This window comes from Balaenoptera acutorostrata, chromosome 9 (genome assembly GCF_949987535.1).
Source record: "Balaenoptera acutorostrata chromosome 9, mBalAcu1.1, whole genome shotgun sequence".
Classification (NCBI taxonomy): Eukaryota; Metazoa; Chordata; class Mammalia; order Artiodactyla; family Balaenopteridae; genus Balaenoptera; species Balaenoptera acutorostrata.
This window is the reverse complement of record NC_080072.1, coordinates 95,091,354-95,112,693: the sequence shown is the minus strand read 5'-3', so window position 1 is coordinate 95,112,693 and position 21,340 is coordinate 95,091,354. Positions and strand designations below refer to the sequence as shown.

At 37.3% G+C, this 21,340-nt stretch overlaps 1 protein-coding gene across 1 annotated transcript in view; it reads right to left on the bottom strand.

Moving 5' to 3' along the window:
• Positions 1-1,450: 1,450 nt before the first annotated feature.
• The window catches only part of NXPE2 (neurexophilin and PC-esterase domain family member 2), a 32,495-nt gene continuing 12,605 nt past the window's right edge, over positions 1,451-21,340 (bottom strand). The window contains 5 exon segments of the mRNA XM_007196542.2: positions 1,451-3,566; positions 3,568-3,974; positions 4,355-4,562; positions 6,234-6,303; positions 11,228-11,934. Of these exon segments, the coding sequence (XP_007196604.2) occupies positions 3,438-3,566; positions 3,568-3,974; positions 4,355-4,562; positions 6,234-6,303; positions 11,228-11,934 (1,521 nt within the window). The 3' untranslated portion in view covers positions 1,451-3,437.

Here is a 21,340-nt window from a genome sequence, read left to right as displayed (position 1 = left end):
GGGAATAGAGTGGAGAGGGTATACTTTAGGGTGCGATTCCTAAATTAATCCCATTGCCAGATGCCAAGATGGGTACGTTAGAGTTATTATTTAAAAATAGAGACTTCTAAGCATCACTCAGGAAAAGCCTTATTTGGTTAGTCAGAATGAAGTCTGTCAATCAATGTCTTTTATAAGCTTCACAGATAGTTGTGGTACCCAAGCTCTTGGAGGAGCTGACTTTGAAAATACCCTTGTAGGAGAAAGCACTAATTCTCAGAGTGCGGCCTGTGGTAGTTTAGCAAGGGGTCGGGAGGTGTTTGAGTAGTTCTCAAAGAAAAACACTTAAATATTTTGTTTATTTATATTTCATAGATTTGAAATGAAATGCATTTTATCCCACCCCTCCTTGGGCTAGTTTGAGGTTGATTTCTATCACCCGTTAAAAAAAAAAAGTCTTGTCTAATAGAGAGGACTAAAGCCATGAAAGACTTGATATAATTATCAGGCAAAATTACGATTTTCCCCAAATTTCTCAATATTCTTAATAAAAATCGCTTACTCAAAGGTGGTGCATGAGTCGTAAGGTCTGTTTGGTCACTTAATTTTGACTAGTATTCAGTTAACATGGAGCAGTTTGGGATTCATAAACATATTTTTATATCATTTCAGAGTATTTTTTGTTTATGTTAAATTTATATTTTATTGGTTTCTATTATATAATTTTAGATTCTCCCTACACAAATAAATAACTCAAAGGCTTAAGAGTGGATTATTGAAATTAAATGTAGTGGAAAAATTAGTGACAAATACTTCAACTCAAAATAATTTTAGACATAAAGTGAAGAGCTTCTTTCCAAATATCTGTGAATGTGGTGATTTTATGCAATTAAGTAAAAAAGAAAGTATAAAAAAATACAATCACAAATCTCTGATAATTAAATTTTACAGAATCAGTAATCTATTTGTCCCTTGGGTATTATTTTTTACTTTTATTATTTTTTATGAGACTTCATCAAATACATGTGCAGTGGACAGGAATAAAGATGCAGATGTAGAGAATGAACTTGAGGACACGGGGAGGGGGAAGGGTAAGCTGGGACAAAGTGAGAGAGTGGCATGGACATATATACACTACCAAACGTAAAATAGATAGCTAGTGGGAAGCAGCCGCATAGCACAGGGAGATCAGCTCAGCGCTTTGTGACCACCTAGAGGGGTGGGATAGGGAGGGTGGGAGGGAGGGAGATGCAAGAGGGAAGAGATATGAGGACATATGTATATGTATAACTGATTCACTTTGTTATAAAGCAGAAACTGACACACCATTGTAAAGCAATTATACTCTAATAAAGATGTTTAAAAAAAAAAAGAGTCCATTGTTTAATTTCCATGTATTTGTGAGTTTTCCTGTTTTCCTTTTGTTATTGATTTCTAGTTTCATTCCTTGTACATACATGGGCTTTTGAAAGAGGCTTGATGATACCAGTAAAGAACATCTTTACATTTCAAATGGCTTGCTCAAGTCTTGTAAATACACAAGCAACATAGTCAATATCTACAATAATCTGAGGCTATCACTTCAAGGCCAAAGCATTATGAACTATATAGATACCAGGATTTCTTTGAAAGACTGAACCAGAAGAAAATGGCTTAAAAGTCAAGAGTTTGACACTTAGCAACATTTGATAATTTTTTTACTCACCGTAAAAATCTACAATATATCATCGGCCTTATTATTAAAAACACATTCAAATACTACAACAAAACATTAAAAAATAGTCTCCAGAAACAAATGAAAGTAAATATTGTGCTGTCAGTACAGCGCCACTAGCCACATGTGGCTACTGAACATGAAATGTGATTAACGCAACCAAGGAAATGATTTTTAATTTAATTTAATTTTAATTTAAAGAGCCACATGTGACTAATGGCTATAAGATTGTACAGTTCAGCTTTAGAACAAGTGAAGTAATAGACCCTCATTTTTTGATGCTGATCGATCACATTTAAATTAGAGCATTCAATTTGTTGAGGAGAGAGATGGGGTAGAAGGCATGCTGTGGAATGACACAGACACACTTCAGTGCAATCAGAGAAGAGTAATGGTAACAAAACTGGAAACTCTATCAACTCAGAACTAGGTTAAACGAACTTAAGGTAACTTTGGTGGGACAATGGTAAGTCATATAAGCATTTAAGAGCGCAATGATTGGAAGAACGATTAGATTTATTTTGAAAGTTTCCTATGCGAAGAATTAGAACCAAAAGAAAAGATTTCTAATGTGTGTTCCCTTATTTAGAGGAGCCTGGTCCTAAGCTGTATGGATTGACCTTTATTCTGTTGTTACAGTACTATAATTTCACTTCCTCTCCCTAAGAAACACAGTCCAAACAAAGAAATCACCCTGGAGTAACAATATTTCCACTCTTGTGACCTCAAATATATTAATGGAAATGGAGGATACTTTTATTCTGAGAGGACAGTTTAGAGACAAAGCTTATAAAGTCATTTGAGGTCCTCTGGAGGGGATCTCATCTCATACTTGTAAGGTCAGCAAGAACCAGGGTTGTAGGGTCTGTACATTGACATAATACTAGTTGGTTTGTCTCAGTGAGTTTGTGGGTTTAGACTATGTTCCTTGATTCTTACTGAAATCTAGAGAACAACTGTTTACCAAATTTCAAATAATTATCTTAAGCACAAAGACTGCTATTATTTCACTAAGTTTTCTCCTACATTTCACATTTTCTCTAAACTTGAATCATTTAGACTGCTCCTTTCCAGGCCTTACATTTCTTAAAATCAAACTATGAATGATGATGTTTTGCTGTTCTGTCATCATACTCAGGACTGGAAACAATCCTTCAAATCTGGTTTCCTCTTCATAGCAGCATTATTCACAATATCCAAAAGAAGGAAACAACCCAAGTGTCCACCAACAGATGAATGGATAAACAAAATGTGATATATATATAATGCAATGGAATATTATTCAGCTTTAAAAAAGGAAGGGAATTCTGACATATGCTACAACATGGATGAACCTTAAAGACATTATACTAAGTGGAATAAGCCAGTACAAAGGACAAATACTATACAATTCCACTTATATGAGCTACCTAGGATGGTTTAATTCATAAAGACAGAAAGTAGAATGGTGGTTGCCTAGGGGGAGGGGAATTATTGTTCAATGGATACAAAGTTTCTGCTTGGGATGATGAAAAATTCTGGGGATAGATCTAGATGGTGGTTGCACAATATTGTGAATGTCATTAATGCCACTGAATTGTACACTTAAAATGGTTTAAATGGTAATTTTTATGTTACGTATATTTTAACAGTAATTATTTTTATTTTGTTTCCTCCTACCTTGGATTTCATTAAACTATCCTTGCAGTATAAGTGAGGTCATCTATAGAGAATGGCTGGTACTGGCTTTTTTTGTATTTTTCCTCTAGCAAATGTAGTTTAAGAACATGTTAATCTGATTTCCAATCACATAATCAGGTGGATGAGCATTATCAGTGTTATATGCAATAGTCATGTCCCAGGCATCAATAATATCCACGTTGAGATCCACAAAAAATATCCCTCATGGTAAGATTCTGAATATAACCATGAAAGTCACTAAACATCTCTGCATTTTGAGACACCCCCCTGGTGTTTTCAGTTTTCAGGATCACCTTGGTCTCTGGGCTTCGCAAGAATAGACATTCAATGGCCTTTTGAACATTGATGGCCCTACGGATAAAGATTTTGATGGGGAAGGGTCTGAAGTGCTGACCGAGAGTGATGACAATGGCTGTGTCATTGTCTCCTGCTACCTGGTCAATTTCCCGTGGGATATAATTTTCATCCTTCACTGAGAACAGATTTTTGGTAATAAATGGATGACCATGCTTTTTCCACTGAATCAAAATATGTCTTTCAGCATCCAGAAGCACATGTGTTTTAAAGATCGCAGCTCCATGATGATCAAAACATTTTAAGGCTGATGGGGAAAAAAATCAATAAATCTTTTTACAAAAGGAAAATAATGATATAATTTTTAAATGCACATATTTGTAAAATTCTAGCCAAGATCACTTCTAACTCTAAGAGCATTGCTGCCTGTGGGAGGAAGGGAACTTTAACAGATGCATTAAAATCTTAACAAAATTTTGAACTTATTATCAGCATAGAGAAAGAGGAAGAAAATGTTCATACTTGTGAATGAAAAAAATAAAATTTAACTTTTTATTAAAAGCCCAAATCCAAATATTTGGCAAATTTTTAAAAATAATAAACATCAGAAAAGGGAAGCAAAGAATTCTACTATAAAAATAACCTCTGAAGGCAACTATAGTTTCAAAATAAAAATAAAATACATACTTTTTACCACTTTTTGTAAGTAGTGAATCCACTGACGCAGTGTTGAATCTCCCATGAGGTAAATTAGTTTTCTCTTCAAGCAGTCATTTATATTTTTTGTTTCATTTAACTCGATCTGTTTGCAAAATGCTGCAATCCACCTTCTTTTCACAGTATAACCACTGGGAAAAGGAGTCTTCCTGCCAAGCTGACATTTTGTTTCTATGTTCTCACTCTCTGGCAATAAAAATTCCCACAGTCAGCAACTTTTATTATCACAAATTACTTCAGAAACACTTTCCTCATTTTCTTCCTCTTTTTCCCCTTTTCCCTCCACCCTTCTCTATCTCTGCCATCCTCTCTTCCCAAATATTTATTTAATAAGATCATGTTAAGGGATGAGTTAAAAGTTCTCACTTCTGAATAATCCCAATAATGAATGGTATTTCCTAGACTGGGGTTAAATTTTTTTCTTTGTGCATTTGCAATGTTTCCCAGGGCTTCATCTTGTCCTTAAGGCCACTCAGTTGTGAGACAGCTAGCCAAAATCAGGGGGAAATGTGTGGTGACAAAAGAGCAGGACTCGGTAGCCCAGCTGAACATCATACCCATGACACTGGCCGGGGGGACTGGACATCGTCTCCCCCTCAAACTCCTTATCCATGGAGAAAGCTTGAACACCTTTACAAAATGACTATTACACGTTGTTTATTTTGTATGTATCAGAACCATGTTTTCTAGTTAATAGGAAAACTCCTTCAATGTTTCTTTCTTGTGCCCAGAACTGAACTTAATATTCTGTGTGGTCTGATTAGTGCAGAAAACGAGAGGAACATTATCTGCTTATTCTGAATATTCCACTTTGAAGTGGCCTAAGCTGAATTCACTGACTCACATCAAGCTTTCCATCCATGTGTGACTCAGGCCATTTTTTATTTTGCCACTTTAAAAACACATCTTTTTGTCATCTACCTACATTGTTCAGACTTGGGGTATATGTTTAGGGACTTAAGTTTGTCCATATTGAATTATATCAGGTTTATAAATGGCTCCTAAAATAAGTGTGGCACTGTCTTATAAGAAACTGCCTGACTTTACTAGAAATTACTGTCAGGCAAGAGAGAAACCACAGGGGTGTTAAGAGGACTCAAGTGGCTTCAAGGGTCAAAGAACTTTCTTTGGTGTAAACGTTGGGTATGGACAATGGTTGCCATGGCAGAGAAGGGATCTGTCTTTCCCATAGACTGTGAGCTTTAGGTCTGGGTTCCTGATTCATTTATATCTCCACAGGATTTAGCAAAGTTCTTTGCCTACAGTAGGTCCTCAATAAACATGTGCTAAATATATGAGAAAAGGGCAATGGATAAATGCATACCCCACTGACTGTTAAAACAGGAGTAATTTGCTTTTCTGAAGTTGACTTTACTTTCAGGATAGCAGAAACATCACTTTGATAAGTGAGATGGCTTTGTATTGACCACTGAAGTTTATGTGATAAAATTTAAAAGATCCACAGGAATTGCTAGTTCATAGAACTTTAACTGAGATGGTTTGGCTGAAAGAGAGATTTCCTAGCTCTGTAGTTCATTTGAGACATTTTCACCAGTATCCAATTATTGGCTTTTCAGGAACAAATCCCAAGTTGAAATACAAATACAAATAACCTGTACATTTTGAGAGAAGGCAGCTGAAATGAAGGGTTACCTAGCCTTTTATATCTGACTGAAGACGAAAATTGGTTTAAATTGATATGAAAATAATTTCCAAGAATAAAACCCCTTCTGCAAAACCCAAGATGATTAATACTATTTATCTCAGGAAATGAAAGATTGAAATGGTTAATGTTCAAGAAATATCTCTGAAAGTAAGAATGTCCTTTAAATGGATAAATTGTGAACACAATAGACTTGTTACACGGCAAGACCTCGATGGAGGTAAAGTCCTTCATTATTTCAAGCCCCATGTTGGACCTTCAAGAAATGGGAAAGTAAAATAGCCTGATAGCTGTCCAGACATTAAAGTAAGAATGAATCATGGGGGACTTAGAGGGATCAAACCACTCTCAACTCTCTGCAAATACTTTTTCCTTCATTTTGATATATTTTGCAGGGAACAGACGGGCCAGGATTCTATAAAACTGCTCTCCTAGTGATGACAAGAATGCAGAGATCCAGAAAGTCACTCACCTTCTTTGTGCAATTAATCAAATATATATCTCTTTGATTTTACCTTCCAAATGATTTTCTACCACAAGCCACCCTTTCCACATTTACCACTCGTAGTAATTCAGTCCTTCATGGACATTTTCCTAGGCAGGTACTTCTCTAACTCGAGCGTGCATCAAAATCATCTAGAGTGCTTGTTACAACTCAGATTGCTGGGTTTCAGAGCTTCTGATTCGATAGTTCTGGGCACTTGAAGAGATATCTGTACTTCCATGGTCATAGCAGCATTATTCACAATAGCCATGATATGGGAACAACCTAAGCATCTCTCAATGGATAAATGGGTAGAGAAAAATATGGTTTATATGTACAATAGCCTTAAGTCCTGCCATTTGCAACAATATGGATGACCTTGGAGGACATTTTGCTAAATGAAATAAGCCAGAAACAGAAAGACAAATACTGCATGATCTCACTTTTATGTGGAATCTAAAAAAATCTGAACTCAGAGAGAAGAAACAGAGAGTAGAATGGTGGTTGCCAAGAGTTGAGGGTTGGGGAACTGGGGAGATGTTGGTTAAAGGGTACAAACTTTCAGTTAGAAGATGACTAAGTTCTGGGGATCTAATGTACAGCATGGTGAGTATAGTTAATAATAATGTATTGTATACTTGAAATCTGCTAAGAAAGTAGATATTAAGAGTTCTCACCACACACACAAAAATGCAAATTATGTGAGGTGATGGATATGTTAATCAGCTTGATTTTAGTCATTGTTCTACAACGTATGCGTGTATCAAAACAGTGTGTTGTACACCTTCAATATATACAATTTTGATTTGCCAATCATACCTCAATAAAGCTAGAAAAAATTAGTTCTGGGGCGGGGTCCACAAATTGGGTTTCCAACAAACTCTCAAGTGATACTGAGGCTGCTAATACAAGGACATTACCTTGAGAACTATGTCCTAGATTGTTATAATATTGTCTTTCTTCCCCTTCGGGTTATCTCACTTAAATACATCCTCTGTGCTGCCTGTTTTAGTCCCCTACACCAAATCTTTCCATGACTTTCCATCATCAACCTGCAGGATAAGGACCAAGGTCCTCAACTGGCATAACACTGCCTATGAGTATCTACCTCTTCAGCCTCTCCTCCCTGCACTCTCCTCCTTAAACACAAATCCCCCCAGGAGTCTATTTTCTGTTCTCTGTCATCTCCTTGAGAGCTCACTGTGCCAGGGCCTTGAAATATTATAGTGACTAAGTAGGTCAAATCTTATTCACTATAATATTTCAAGGCCCTGGCACAGTGAGTTTCACCTCAAGGTATAGGACTTACCAATTAAGATGGTCACTTTACTGATCAATCAAATTCATTTCATCAGAATGAAATCCATCTGGGGGAAGGAAGGACTTCCAGGCCCAGAGCCACAGAGATCTCCAGGAGGGACAAAGGACACATTTTCCGAAATTGAGAGGGATTGCTGGAATCCCAGGAAAGGATTTTTTTAGGTCAAGTGAAAAATATTTTCTTTGTCAAGGGCATCTGAGGGCTGGAGAGCAGAGTCGCTCCAGAGTATCTTACTGAGGCGCCTATCAGACCTCTCTTTGGCACAAATTAAAATTTGTCTCAGTGGGAAACTTGAACTTTAAAACTTGAAACATTGATTCTTCTACATCCATTCCAGGTAAGGTTGAAGTTGACAAAAGAGACCAATAGCCGGCTACCTCATAAATTTGGTTACCAAAGCCAAACTTTTATGGGACCTTAAAATTAGGATTAAAAATATGTACTCATGGTATGGAGGCATTCATTTCAATGTGTCATCTTAATATTGAGTGTACCTGTGTATCACATTTCAGAAGGGGGTCCATAGTATTAGAAACTAACAGAAATGGAAAGAATTGTCAACAACTTGTTGCCTGTGTGATGTGTTCTCATGTGATACCCTTTGTTTATTTTCCCATCATGATTTTCAATAAAACTCTTAAATTAAGAAGAAAAAAGACTTTTTAACTTTGAAGAAGTGAGTATCTGAGGAGGTAGCATCTGATTCTGCAGCTAGGGTTGGGAGAGAGAACCCTGGTGGGAAAATGTATTTACTTTGTGACAAATGAAAGAGAAACAGGCTTAGTCCCTGGACTTGTGGGAAAGAAAGATGTCACAGAACCTGGCGTGGGCTTAAGAAGGGGCCCTAGAGCTTAGTGATAGAATGATCCGTGAGAGTTCTTGGATCCAGAATCACCAATGAAGCCAACTGTTCCTTGTGTGGGCACTAAATCACCTTTGAGAAGATTGAGATATCTACTTGCATGCATTGGGGGGGGGGGGGGGGGCTGGGGTGGGCGGAGGCGTGGGAGAATAGATGGTTTGAATAGAGCAGGGGATCCAGGAAGTAAATGTGTCTTTTGGGAAGTAAAATGGGGTCAGGCAGATTATTGTCATGAGCATAGTTCACTTGAGAAGCATGATTAGACCCAAAATACAGATCTGCAGATCTGCCAGGCCAGGGACTTAGCATTTCCTGAGAGCAGCCAGGAGAGTGTTCAAGTGTCCAACCCAAGCTGCAAGGAGGACCATCTCAAGAGGGAGCAGATGTGGCCAACAAGGAATATGGAATCAGCACAGGTAGTCTCTGCCCATAGAGTTAAGACATGGTTCTGAGACCTTCAAGACAGGAAGGTCTCTGTGTCTTTGCAATGATTTAGGCCTTTACGTCTCCATGATTATGTCTCCTTTAGTTTTCAGTGAAATATTTATTTGAAAAAGTCCAGCCTCTTTTGGCTGAGCCATAGGATAAATGGATTTTTTCACACCTTGACCAGGAAAACAAAAGGAAGTAAAGGTGACCTAGGAGTGGAAAGGAAATCCTGTAGCCAGGTAAGGTCTGTTGTACCCTGACCCCTCCCCTCGTGTCATCATAATGTTTGAATTGGCTTTGAACTTGAATTCCCAGGATATTATGATATCCAACTTGCTTTTCTGAAAACCAAGGCCTTTCCACAGCAGCATTTACCAAACTATGGAACAACAATCCCTGAAAATGATCCATTAAATAGGTGGTCCAGGACTTCCATGGCAGTCCAGTGGTTAGGACTCTGTGCTCCCAATGCGGGGAGCACAGTTTTGATCCCTGGTTGGGGAACTAAGATCCCGCATGCCGCGCGGTGCGGCCAATAAATAAATAAATAAATAAATAAGTGGTCCACAGTCAAGTAATTTTGGGAAATGTTTTGTGTTCCATCCCACTTGAAGGAATAGAGACTAAAGTTAATAGATACTCTAAGGTTCTGCCTACTTGCCTGAACTCCTTTCTCCCTCTCTCATTGCATTCTAGCCTCCCTGGTCCCCCCTCATGGTTCCTGGAACATTCCAGCATGCCATTGCTTCAGGTTCTATTCCTCTTCTGAAATAGTGTTCTCCCCATAATTCACATGGCTCACTTCCTCACTTCATTCAGGTTACTGAGTGACCCATCCTCAGATTCGTGCTCGAGACAGGTCGTACCTGACCACGCTTTTAGAATAGCATTCACCATCACATTCAGATCTCTTATTCTGATGGCTTTATGTTACAAATCTGTTTGTCTATTGGTTTGTTGTCTTTCTACCCCACTACAATGTTAAATTCTCAACACCTAGAGCTGTGTCTGGAATATAGAATGTGCTATTTATAAATCGAATGAATGAATGGTGAAAAAAATAGTTACAGTTATTGCCTCACAGAGCTTACAATTTAACAGAGGGTATAAAATATATATCTGAAATTTAATAGTGTAATGAGTATTATGATTGGGGAAGAATAGAATGCAATGGAAGAGTATGGGACTAGCATTTTACTCAAACATAGAGGAAATGACGTTTAGATGAAGGCTTGTGAAATGCCAGAGCTGAGAGACACCACAGTCCATTTGTGAAGTTAAAGGAGTTCAATTTGACTGACAGAGAGCAAGGCAGCAGAAAGGTGAGGTAAGGGGCTTCAGAGCTAGGTAAGTCCTTGTAAACATATTAAAGAGTTTGGATTTCATCCTTACAGCAATGGGATCATATTAAGTGTTTTGAGCAAGGAAAAGTAAAACATTGGTCTGTGTGCAGAGTGAATAGGAAGGAAACAAGGCTGTGAGCAAGGAAACATCTCTGGAGATTGTTGTAATAATCTAATTGAGGTAAGATGATAGTTTATACAGGATAGAGGCAACAGCAATAGAGTGAAGTGGCTTGGTTCAGGAGATACTTGGGAGGTACAATTCACAGGATTTGGTGATTCATTTGATGTAAAGGGTGAGGTAGACTAAGTAATGATAGCATTCCTTCCCCTTGGGGTTTTGTTTGTTTTGGGGTTTTTTTGTTGTTGTTCTTTTTTTTGTTTTTGCTTAGCATCCATTAACATTCCATAGGATTGGTATTCCATGGAATACATTATAGAAAATACTGGTCTCCAGAAAACTCCTGAATCTGGAAGTATTACAAACTCTGGAGAACCATAGACCTACATGAATTGCTTCATTGGTTGTACTCCTTTTAGCAAATAGTTCAGGATGAATAAAACCACAGTTGTAGAGGTGACCTGTATGGGACCCTGTGAATATATTACCATCTGCACTGAATCTCTGATTATAACCTAGTCAACGTAAGGGAGCTTGATTAAGAAAAGTTATTAGGCAGTGTTGGTCTGAACATAAGTCTCCCTCTTTGTATCGATGATTGTGTTTGAAGGCCCGTTTACCTGCGGCAAAGGATCCATTCTTTCTCTCTAAGATAGGAAATGCTTGCATTCCTGGTGGTCACGTGGGTCAGTGCCTCACAGGGAACGTGTGCAGGTTTCACGCAATAGAAGGCTTCCTGGTCGCAATAGTGCAGGTACTCGCACAGTTCAGCACTCGAGTGGAGGGTCAGGCCACATTTAGAGAGGACCCGGGAGGTGCCCCTGGCAAACTGGCCTGTGAAGATCACCCTGTCATAGCCTTGCTTCCTTGCCCTCCAGAGAGCCGACACACCTTCTCTGGGGAGGATGAGCTGGAGAGACAGAGACACCCGACCCTCCCAGAACAGGGTGAAGCTGACAAGGTAGGTGCCATTGTTGAAGTCTGTCACCTTTCCCGAAGCGCCTGCCTTCAGGGCTGGGGAGGACATCCTGGCCCTCAGGGAATCCCCGCCATATTCCTTCCTGCGTCCCAAGTGGTCCCTCACCTCCAGCAGGACGTCTAGCTGATCCCCCCTGCAGTATGTGTCTTGAGGGCTGAGGAGGGTGGCTTTGCTGTGTGTGGTGCTGGTGGTGGAGCTCAGCTGGTCTAGTTTCTCCATGACCCCCTTTATTCTCAGCTCAGTCTCTGTTGGTGAAAATTCTGGATCGGGTGGTACTTCTGGGTAGAAGGACTTTCTGAAGGTGTTCCAATGATTCAGAGTGATAGGGTTTCTCAAGCTGACCAAGAACTGAAGTACTGAGAGAAAAGGGATATATTATCAGCAAATAATATGGCTTGTTTTTCAACATAAATTATTATGGTTTAGTTTACATACATTTCAGTAGATGCACTCACGTATCAAAAATGGGTTCTAACTAGTTTTCAGTTTTGGAATCACAGGATTAATTTCCATGAAATGTGACTTCCTGTGCTGCCAGCTGATGATTTCTTCTAGAAGCCATTGGATTAAAAATTAAATATATAGTATAATTATATACTATTTAATGATTGGATTTTTGTGTTTCCCTTCACCATCTCCTTATTTGGCCTATTTTTCTTTATGAAAATCATATAGCCATATTATAGGCAATATGGAAAACAGCATATTTTAAAAAATATGATCCTACCTAAGCTTTGCTATCTTTATAGTATTTTTTAATTATTATGTCCTTTCTTTTTCCTTCTATACATATATTTTATCTAGTTGTAATCATACTAAAAATATAGTTCTAATACTTTTTTGCAGATAATACCATGGATTATAAACGTTTTAATATTGTTACATAATTTTCACAATCATTTTTAATGGTTACATGATACTCCATCAAGAGGATGTAAAATGGGTTGTGCGGCCAATGATATTGGACAATTGGATTATAGCTATTCATTTCCATTTTACATCACATTTGGATATTTTCCAACTTTTCATATACAGGATTACTTCCTTATGATGGATTCCTAGGCATGGAAGTACCAGATCATATATTATTGAATTAAGTTATCAATCAACCAAAGTATAAATATAAACATTTTTATTCTTCTTGACTGTCAAATATATTCTCAAGAGTTTATATTGCCACCAGCAATATGTAAGACTAGCTGTCATGCCACACCAGTGTCTCTTTTATCATTGCAGCAAAGTGTAAGAGTTATGTATAATGCTCCTTAACAAGGGTACTGAGAGACATATTTAGTCATATCAAAAGTTTGTTTAGCTGACAATGAATGCCATGAATTCACCTGGACAATGAGGTAATTGGAGGAAATATTACCACCAATTTAAAGTCTGTTCCGGTCCCAGGAATCTCTTAAGCCCCATGGGGGTACATTTAGCCATGGCCTAAAATGACATAGGTGAAGCTGGGGTTGGAAACCACCCCTGTTTGTTTCTTAATTGGCTCGTTTGTGTTTTGCTTTGTTTTGCTTTTTAAGTCGACTGCTGTTTAATATTTATACAGAAAGGCTTGAAGCCCAGGTGTCTTATTTCCCCTGTCATAACTATAGTCAAAGATTTTTCTGGAACAAGATATTTTGTTATGCCAAAACAATTATATAACATCACATATATCATATTTTAATAATTGGATCATTGCCTGAATAAAAGAGTCATACAAAATCCATTTTCTGACTGAGGAGTTTGGATAGCTGTCTGCTCACCAAGAGAAAGGAGTTGGATATCTCAATTAAGTCTCCCTTACAAAATTCATCACTTTAAATACTGTTGGTTAAATTGTAAAACATTGTCATTAAAACTATTTGCAAGGGCAGGACAGGAATAAAGACGCAGTCGTAGAGAATGGACTTGAGGACACGGGGACAGGGAAGGGTAAGCTGGGATGAAGTGAGAGAGTGGCATGGACATATATACACTACCAAATGTAAAATAGATAGCTAGTGGGAAGCAGCCACATAGCACAGGGAGATCAGCTCGGTGCTTTGTGACCACCTAGAGGGGTGGGATAGGGAGGGTGGGAGGGAGACGCAAGAGGGAGGAGATATGGGGATATATGTATATGTATAGCTGATTCACTTTGTTATAAAGCAGAAACTAACAAACCATTGTAAAGCAATTACACACCGATAAAGATGTTAAAAAATAAAATAAATTATTTGCAAATGTGATAGGTGAAAATGGAGACTTACTATTGTTTTAAATTACATTTATTTTAATACTAGTGTGTTTCAACTTTATTTTCCCTCAAACACTGGTTTTACTAATATATTTCTTCTCTTCCATATGGCCTATTTCCTTTGTTGAATTTTTTATTTTGATTTCAATGTTTTTTAATTTCTCGGTTGACATCAGTTCTTTATATAACAAACATCTTAACATTTAGTCTCTCAATTTTGCAGAAAATATTTTATCAGTTCATATCTTGACATTTTTAGAAGTATTTAAATTTATAGTTAAACCACTGAAAAATTCCTTTGTGACATAATTCTATTGCTTCTAATCTTAGACTGTTCTCCATACTTTCATTATCTAAGTATTCAATCCTATTTTTTTAAACAAGAAAATGTTTATTTAGTGGATAAAAATACACTATCAGTAGAGCACAAAATTTTGAGAAAATATTTGAGAAATATTTTGAGAAAATATTTGTTCTATAGGAATTAGCACTACTGGAAAATCATGAAAATACGTCACCTCAAATTATAAACAAGTACATTTGTACTAAGTTTATCAGGTACAAAGTGAAGAGAAAAATTGACTATTTTATTAAGGAAAAATCTAGTCAGCCAAACTAGATCACTTAGACTACCCAAATTCATTCTAATTAGATTTAGTTAAATTACCAGGATAATTACATGTTTTGAATTTATTTTTACATTTTATTACATTATTGTCATCCTTTTTTATTATCATGTATGATCATAATTTCACTATCTGGTAAATAATCGCTTCCAAAAAATTTTTTTCTCTTAAATAGAATAACAATTTTGTTACTTCTTGTTAAGATCATAGCACATTTAAATTAACAAGTGAAACACCTAATGGTTTGGTCAATATCTACCCATGGAAAATTTTTTTTTAAATAACTGGGTTGCCCGTGCACTTGATGAACTGGTTGACTTCAGGGCTGATGAAGCAGATGTGGTCAGAGCAGTCATGAAACTGACTATTGAAACTGACTGTTGGCAACGTACTCAAAGGCAAACCCAAACCCACTGAGCCAGGTTGGAGGATCCAATAGTGAGACATCTGTTTGCCGCAGCAGACTGTCCAAGTAACTCAAGACTACTGAAGCCATCTTGTACTGACTAGAGCTGCTCAGAAATTCCAGAAGCTGCCTCAGGCCTCACCACTCCAACCATCAGGCACCTCTGTATTGGTCGGAAAGCCGGAAATGGGTTTTAGGGTAAACAAGTCTAAAAGCTTAACTTTGAATTAGCCTGTGTACATGAATTTATGCTTCATTCTGTATTTTTCCTCATACTTTTCAATGTGTGTGTATAAACCAAATGAACTAAATGCTTTAAAATATTTGGAAAGTTAACCAGAAAGCACACCTGTAATGTATTCAAACAGTTGTGATTGTACATATATATCAAAAGTATTAAATAAGTAGATTTAGATAAAGAACAATAAAGTTACCTGTGAAATTATTAAGAGAGTTCTACTCCCAAACATGAAATCATGCCATATTACTATTGGTTTTCTACTCCTGACTATACATTTTCAGTTTTACTCCTTTATTTTCTCTCCTCTCCTTTCTTCTCCTTTCCCCTCCCTTCCCCTCCTCTTTTTCCCTCCTTTGCTCCCTCCCTCCTTCATTTCTCTTTTTTCCTTCCCTCCCTTCCTTCTTCCATAAAATACATAGTGAATCCATGCTATGCACCCTGTATTGTGTTAGCTGTGGAGACATGTGGAGACATGTGGAGACAAAAGCAAGACACACCCAATCTCCCCTTAACAACAATTTTATATTTTAAGTTGGAAGACTTAGATGGAAATTGGGAAACAAAATGAAAAATTACAGTATCATTAACAATAATGATTAGCAAATGTTTTCTTTGCGTCGATGCTGTTCTAACCATTTTAATTGTATTTTCTAATTTATCCTCACAACAACCCTATGAAACTAGTAGAACTGCTTCCCCTCTTCTACAGAAAGTGAAACTGAGGCCCTGAGAAAGTTAAATAACTTGGCCAGGGATGCAGAGCTAGTAAGTGGTGGGAAGTGTGATTCAACAGCAGGGAGGCGGGCTCCAGAACCTGTAGTCTTAACCACTAAATTGTACCACACACTAGAGAAGTTCTTTGGTTGACAAGAAGGGAATAAATTAAACAGCTTAACTGGTTTATTTTGACCATAAATTTTTAATATATATGTATTTCATGCCTTTTACGTAAGTATAATTTTGACGTAGCTTAGCAGTGAACCTTTCCTCTTGATGTGGTTACTATGGGTTCTTTTACTAAGTTTTAGTTCACATTTATCTTTTAATGTATGGAATCCAGTTCTGCTTGAAAATATGCTCCAAATTTTGACTGTAGGACTAGAAGGTGTTCTGGCTACCAAGTAGATTGATCAAATAAACCTTCCAAATAAATGGCTTTTCAAATGGGTTTGGCAAAGGATATGTGTGTAGTAAAGATACATTTCATGTTTAAGCAATGATAGACTGTTGTCTTAGGAGAAGATGGTTAGAATTGCACAGCTAGCATTTCCCACGGCAATTTCGAGATAAATAAGGGAATCTTTCAGTTTGGGAACTGATGTGCTCTCTACAGCTACAGCCTTATCTAAAAGCTCATATTTCAGATTCTACAGAGAGATGCTTCAGTTTCTGTGTGTGTGTATTATATATGTATCAAGTGGTTTCTAATTTTTTTTCCCATGAAAATGTGCCAAATAATCCTAGAGGGGGAAAAAAAGGGTTCTTTGTATATTTTGGATAACAGTTCTTTGTCAGATGTATCTTTTGCAAATACTTTCTCTGTCTGCAGCTTTTCTTCTCATTCTCTTGCCTTTCATAGAGCACAAGTTTTTAATTATAAAGATGTCCAGATTATGAATTATTTCCTTCATGGATTGTGCCTTTGGTATGATATCTAAAAAGTCATCTCCATACCCAAGGTCAGTTAGGTTTTCTCCTTTGTTATCTCCTAGAAGTTTTATAGTTTTATAGTTTTGCATTTACATTTAGGTCTATGATTCATTTTTAGTTATTTTTTGTAAGGGTGTAAGCTCTGTGTCTCGATTTTTTTTTTTTTTTTTGGCATGGATGGATGACCAGTTGTTCCAGTACCAGTTATTGAAAAGACTGTCTTTGCTCCATTGTCAAGCATCAGTTGACTTTATTTATGTGGTTCTGTTTCTGGAGTCTCTTTTCTGTTCCCTTGACTAGTTCATCATTCTTTCATCAATAATATCATACGGCCTTGATTACTGTAGCTTTATAGTAATTCTTGAAGTCAGGTAGCGTCAGTCCTCTGACTCTGTTCTTTAATATTGATTTGCCTACCCTGGGGGTTTTGCCTCTCCATATAAACTTTAGAATCAGTTTTTCATATTTTGTATGACTGGATTTTGTCATTCTTTTGTCTATCTAGATTCAATCAAGTGGATAGAAAGATCTACTCTACTGGTTCTTATGGTAAAGATACTCTTTGCCCTCTTTACTGATCTTAATAATGATTTTAATTTAACTAATTATTTCTGATTAATTATGAAAGGAAGTACACAATTATTATTTGCAGCTGATATGATTATATACCCAGAAAAACCAATTTAGTGAAAGGAACAAATGTGTAAACTTATTATTACAAAAAGTGAATAATTTGAAAGATATATAAGGAGAACTCCATGGGCATCTAAAAGAGATTGCTGCAAACTTGGCCTCAGACTGTTAAAAATGGCTTTGTGAGGGGAAAATGGGAATTATTGTTTAATGGTCACAGAGTTTCTATCTGGAGCAATGAAACTGTTTCGGAAATAGATACTGGTGATTATAAATGTTATTAATGCCATTGTATTATACACTTTAAAATGGTGAAAATGTTAAAGTTTTATGTCATATTTAACCACAATTTTTACAATTAATAATGTAATGTACCCCAAATCATTGAATTATATACTTTAAATAGGTGAATAGTATGTTATGTACGTTATATCTCAATAAAGCTTTTTTTTTCCTTAAAGAATTGCTTCACGGGGACTTCCCTGGTGGCGCAGTGGTTAAGAATCTGCCTGCCAGTGCAGGGGACACGGGTGCGAGACCTGGTCTGGGAAGATCCCACATACCTCAGAGCAACTAAGCCCGTGCACCACAACTACTGAGCCTGCACTCTAGAGCCCGCGAGCCACAACTACAGAGCCCACATGCTACAACTACTGAAGCCCATGCACCTAGAGCCAGTGCTCTGCAACAAGAGAAGCCACCACAATGAGAAGCCCACGCACCACAATGAAGAGTAGCCCCCGCTCGCCACAACTAGAGAAAGCCCATGCACAGCAATGAAGACCCAACACAGCCAAAATAAATAAATAAATAAATAAATAAATAAATAAATAAATAAATAAATTTTAAAAAAAGAATTGCTTCACAGAGCTGATGACATTTGATTCTCAAAAGATGAGAGGAAGATTACCAGATAGAGAAGAGGAGAGAGGATTTTTAGGCAGAGCTATTCTTGGCACTGAGATTTTTTTCCTTTCAGAAAAAAAAACTTTATCTTTACTACATATCTGTAAACTGTGGCCATAAGTCCAGAACCATTAACCTTCCATCAAGAACAATTCTTTGAGTCAAGAAGGCAATTAATGTCAAAAAGAAAAGAAAAAAGAGCAAAAAGTCTAACCTAAGTATTTAAAGGGCTTGGAGAAGCTCTGAGGAACAAACTAATAAGCAGAATCAGCCATCCTGGTTTCCTTCTTTCTGACAATGGTTTTCATTAATTATAGCTAGGCAATTCTGCTTCCTGATTTCTTTATAAAAACAAATATCCTAAAGTTCTTATGTTATAAAGAGCCCAATAACAACCAAATTAAAGAAGAGTCTAGGCTAATAGATGATAAAGACATTGTGGAGGATTTTGAAGAACTGTAACTTATTCTTCTTGACATGGGACTTCCAGAGCGGAGTTTTCATCTGATTACTCAGGGCTAAGGTGTGTTTATTCTTGGTTTTATTAGGATTGTTGTTTTCAGGATTCATTTCCCAACACTGGGTGCTTAATGATTGAGGAGACAAACTCTGAAGTTAAAGAGGTGGGGATCTTCTCCGAGAGTGAGGTTGCTGAAGACTCAAAATAGATAGCTTAATAAGACATGAGATATTCCTAGAAAATAAAAATGTCTCCTTCAACCCTGATACAGTGATTACATACTACCGTAAAAAGAGCAGTAAGTTTTGATTCCTGGTATCACCATTTACTACTTTTGTGATTATGCATTCGATGAAGTCTCACTTCCTCACTCTTAAAGTAGGGTTCTTTACACATGGGACATTTGTGTTGAGAGATAATAATAGAATAAACTTATTTAGTTTCGGGTGTGCCTTTTAAGAATAGCAAATCACTGGCTCTTTAAATTTTTTTTACTCCAGAATGAGAACCTTACCTACCCCTAACTATCATCTCTTTGGAAATTGGGATACAATTTCTCTTTTTAGTTCAAGCACACCTTGGTATTTTGCATAAGGCATTGGGGTAACAAAGGAAGTGTTAGAGGCAAGAGTCATGGAAAGGCATGATGTTGAGAGACAAGGGCAGATTCTACACCTTTGTCTTGTTTCCAATCTCCTCATTTTCAAGTACATCCGGATTCTAACTAGATTCACCAAATTTAGGTAACACAGGAACTGGTGTGAGCAGACCTCAGGTATATATGCTGTTTTTTGTTTTGTTTCATTTAACTAAAATACAGTAAAATTGCCTTTGTTTAATGTACAATTCTATGAGTTTCGACACGTGTCTAGATTTGTATAAGCACCATCACAATCAGAAAAGAGACCAGTTTCATCATCCCCAAACACTGGCCCTTTGTAATAACATGCTCCCTCCTCCCCTAACCTTTGGCAACCACTGATCTATTCTCCATAGCTATAGTTTCACCTTTTTTCCATAAATTTTACATAAATGGAATCATGTATGTGATCTTTTTTTTTCGGCTGCAGTTGGGTCTTCGTCGCTATGCACGGGTTTTCTCTAGTTGCAGTGAGCGGGGGCTACTCTTCGTTGTGGTGCATGGGCTTCTCATTGCAGTGGCTTCTCTTGTTGTGGAGCATGGGCTCTAGGCACGAGGGCTTCAGTAGTTGCGGCACGCAGGCTCAGTAGTTGCGGCATGTGGGCTTTAGGGAGTGCAGGCTTCAGTAGTTGTGGTGCATGGCCTCAGTAGCTGTGGCTTGCGGGTTCTAGAGCAGAGGCTCAGTAGTTGTGGCTCACGGTCTTAGTTGCTCCACAGCATGTGGGATCTTGCCAGACCAGGGATCGAACCCAAGTCCCCTGCATTCCCAGGTGGATTCTTAACCACTGTGCCACCAGGGAAGTTCCTATGTGACCTTTTGAGACCAGCTTCTTTCCATCAGCATATTGCCCTTGAGATTTGTCCATATTGTTGTCAGTAGTTTGTTCATTTGCATTGCTGAGCATAGTCCATTGTATGGATGTATGAGTTTGTTTATCCATTGACTTACTAAAGAACATTTGGGCTGTATCCATGTATGTATGAACATTCGTGTACAGGTTTTATGTGAATATGAGTTCTCATTGCTCTATGATTTTGCCCTGAAGGGAAGCTTTGGCAATGCCTGCCAGACATTTTTGGGTTTGGGGGGTTTTCTTGGGGGAGTTTTTTTTTTTTCTTCATTTTATTTTTTTTAAATTTTATTGGCATATAGTTGATTTACAATGTTGTGTTAGTTTCAGGCATACAGCATAGTGATTCAGTCATACATATACATATGTTCATTCTTTTTCAGATTCTTTTCCCATATAGGTTATTACAGAATATCCCTGTGCTATACAGTAGGTCCTTGTTGGTTATCTATTTTATATATGGTAGTGTGTGTATGTTAATCCCTAGCTCCTAATTTATCCCTCCCCCCGCCACATTTCCCCTTTGGTCACCATAAGTTTGTTTTTGAAATCTGTGAGTCTATTTCTGTCTTGTAAACAAGTTCATTTATATCATTTTTTAAAAAAATTAGATTCCACATACGAGTGATATCATATAATATTTGTCTTTTTCCGTATGACTTACTTCACTTAGTATGATAATTTCTAGGTCCATCCTTGTTGCTGCAAGAGGCATTATTTTGTTCTTTTTTATGGCTGAGTAATATTCCACTGTATATATGTACCACATCTTCTTTATCCATTCATCCGTTGATGGACATTTAGGTTGGTTATCTGTCCTGGCTATGGTAAATACTGCTGCAATGAACATTGGGGTGCATGTATCTTTTCGAATTATGGTTTTCTCTGGATATATGCCTAGGAGTGGGATTGCTGGACCATATGGTAGCTCTATGTTTAGTTTTTTAATGAACCTCCATACTATTCTCCATAACGGCTGTTACCAATTTACTTTCCCACCAACAGTGTAAGAGGGTTCCCTTTTCTCTACAGCCTCTCCGGCATTTATTGTTTGTAGACATTTTGATGATGGCCATTCTGACCAGTATGAGGTAATACCTCATTGTAGTTT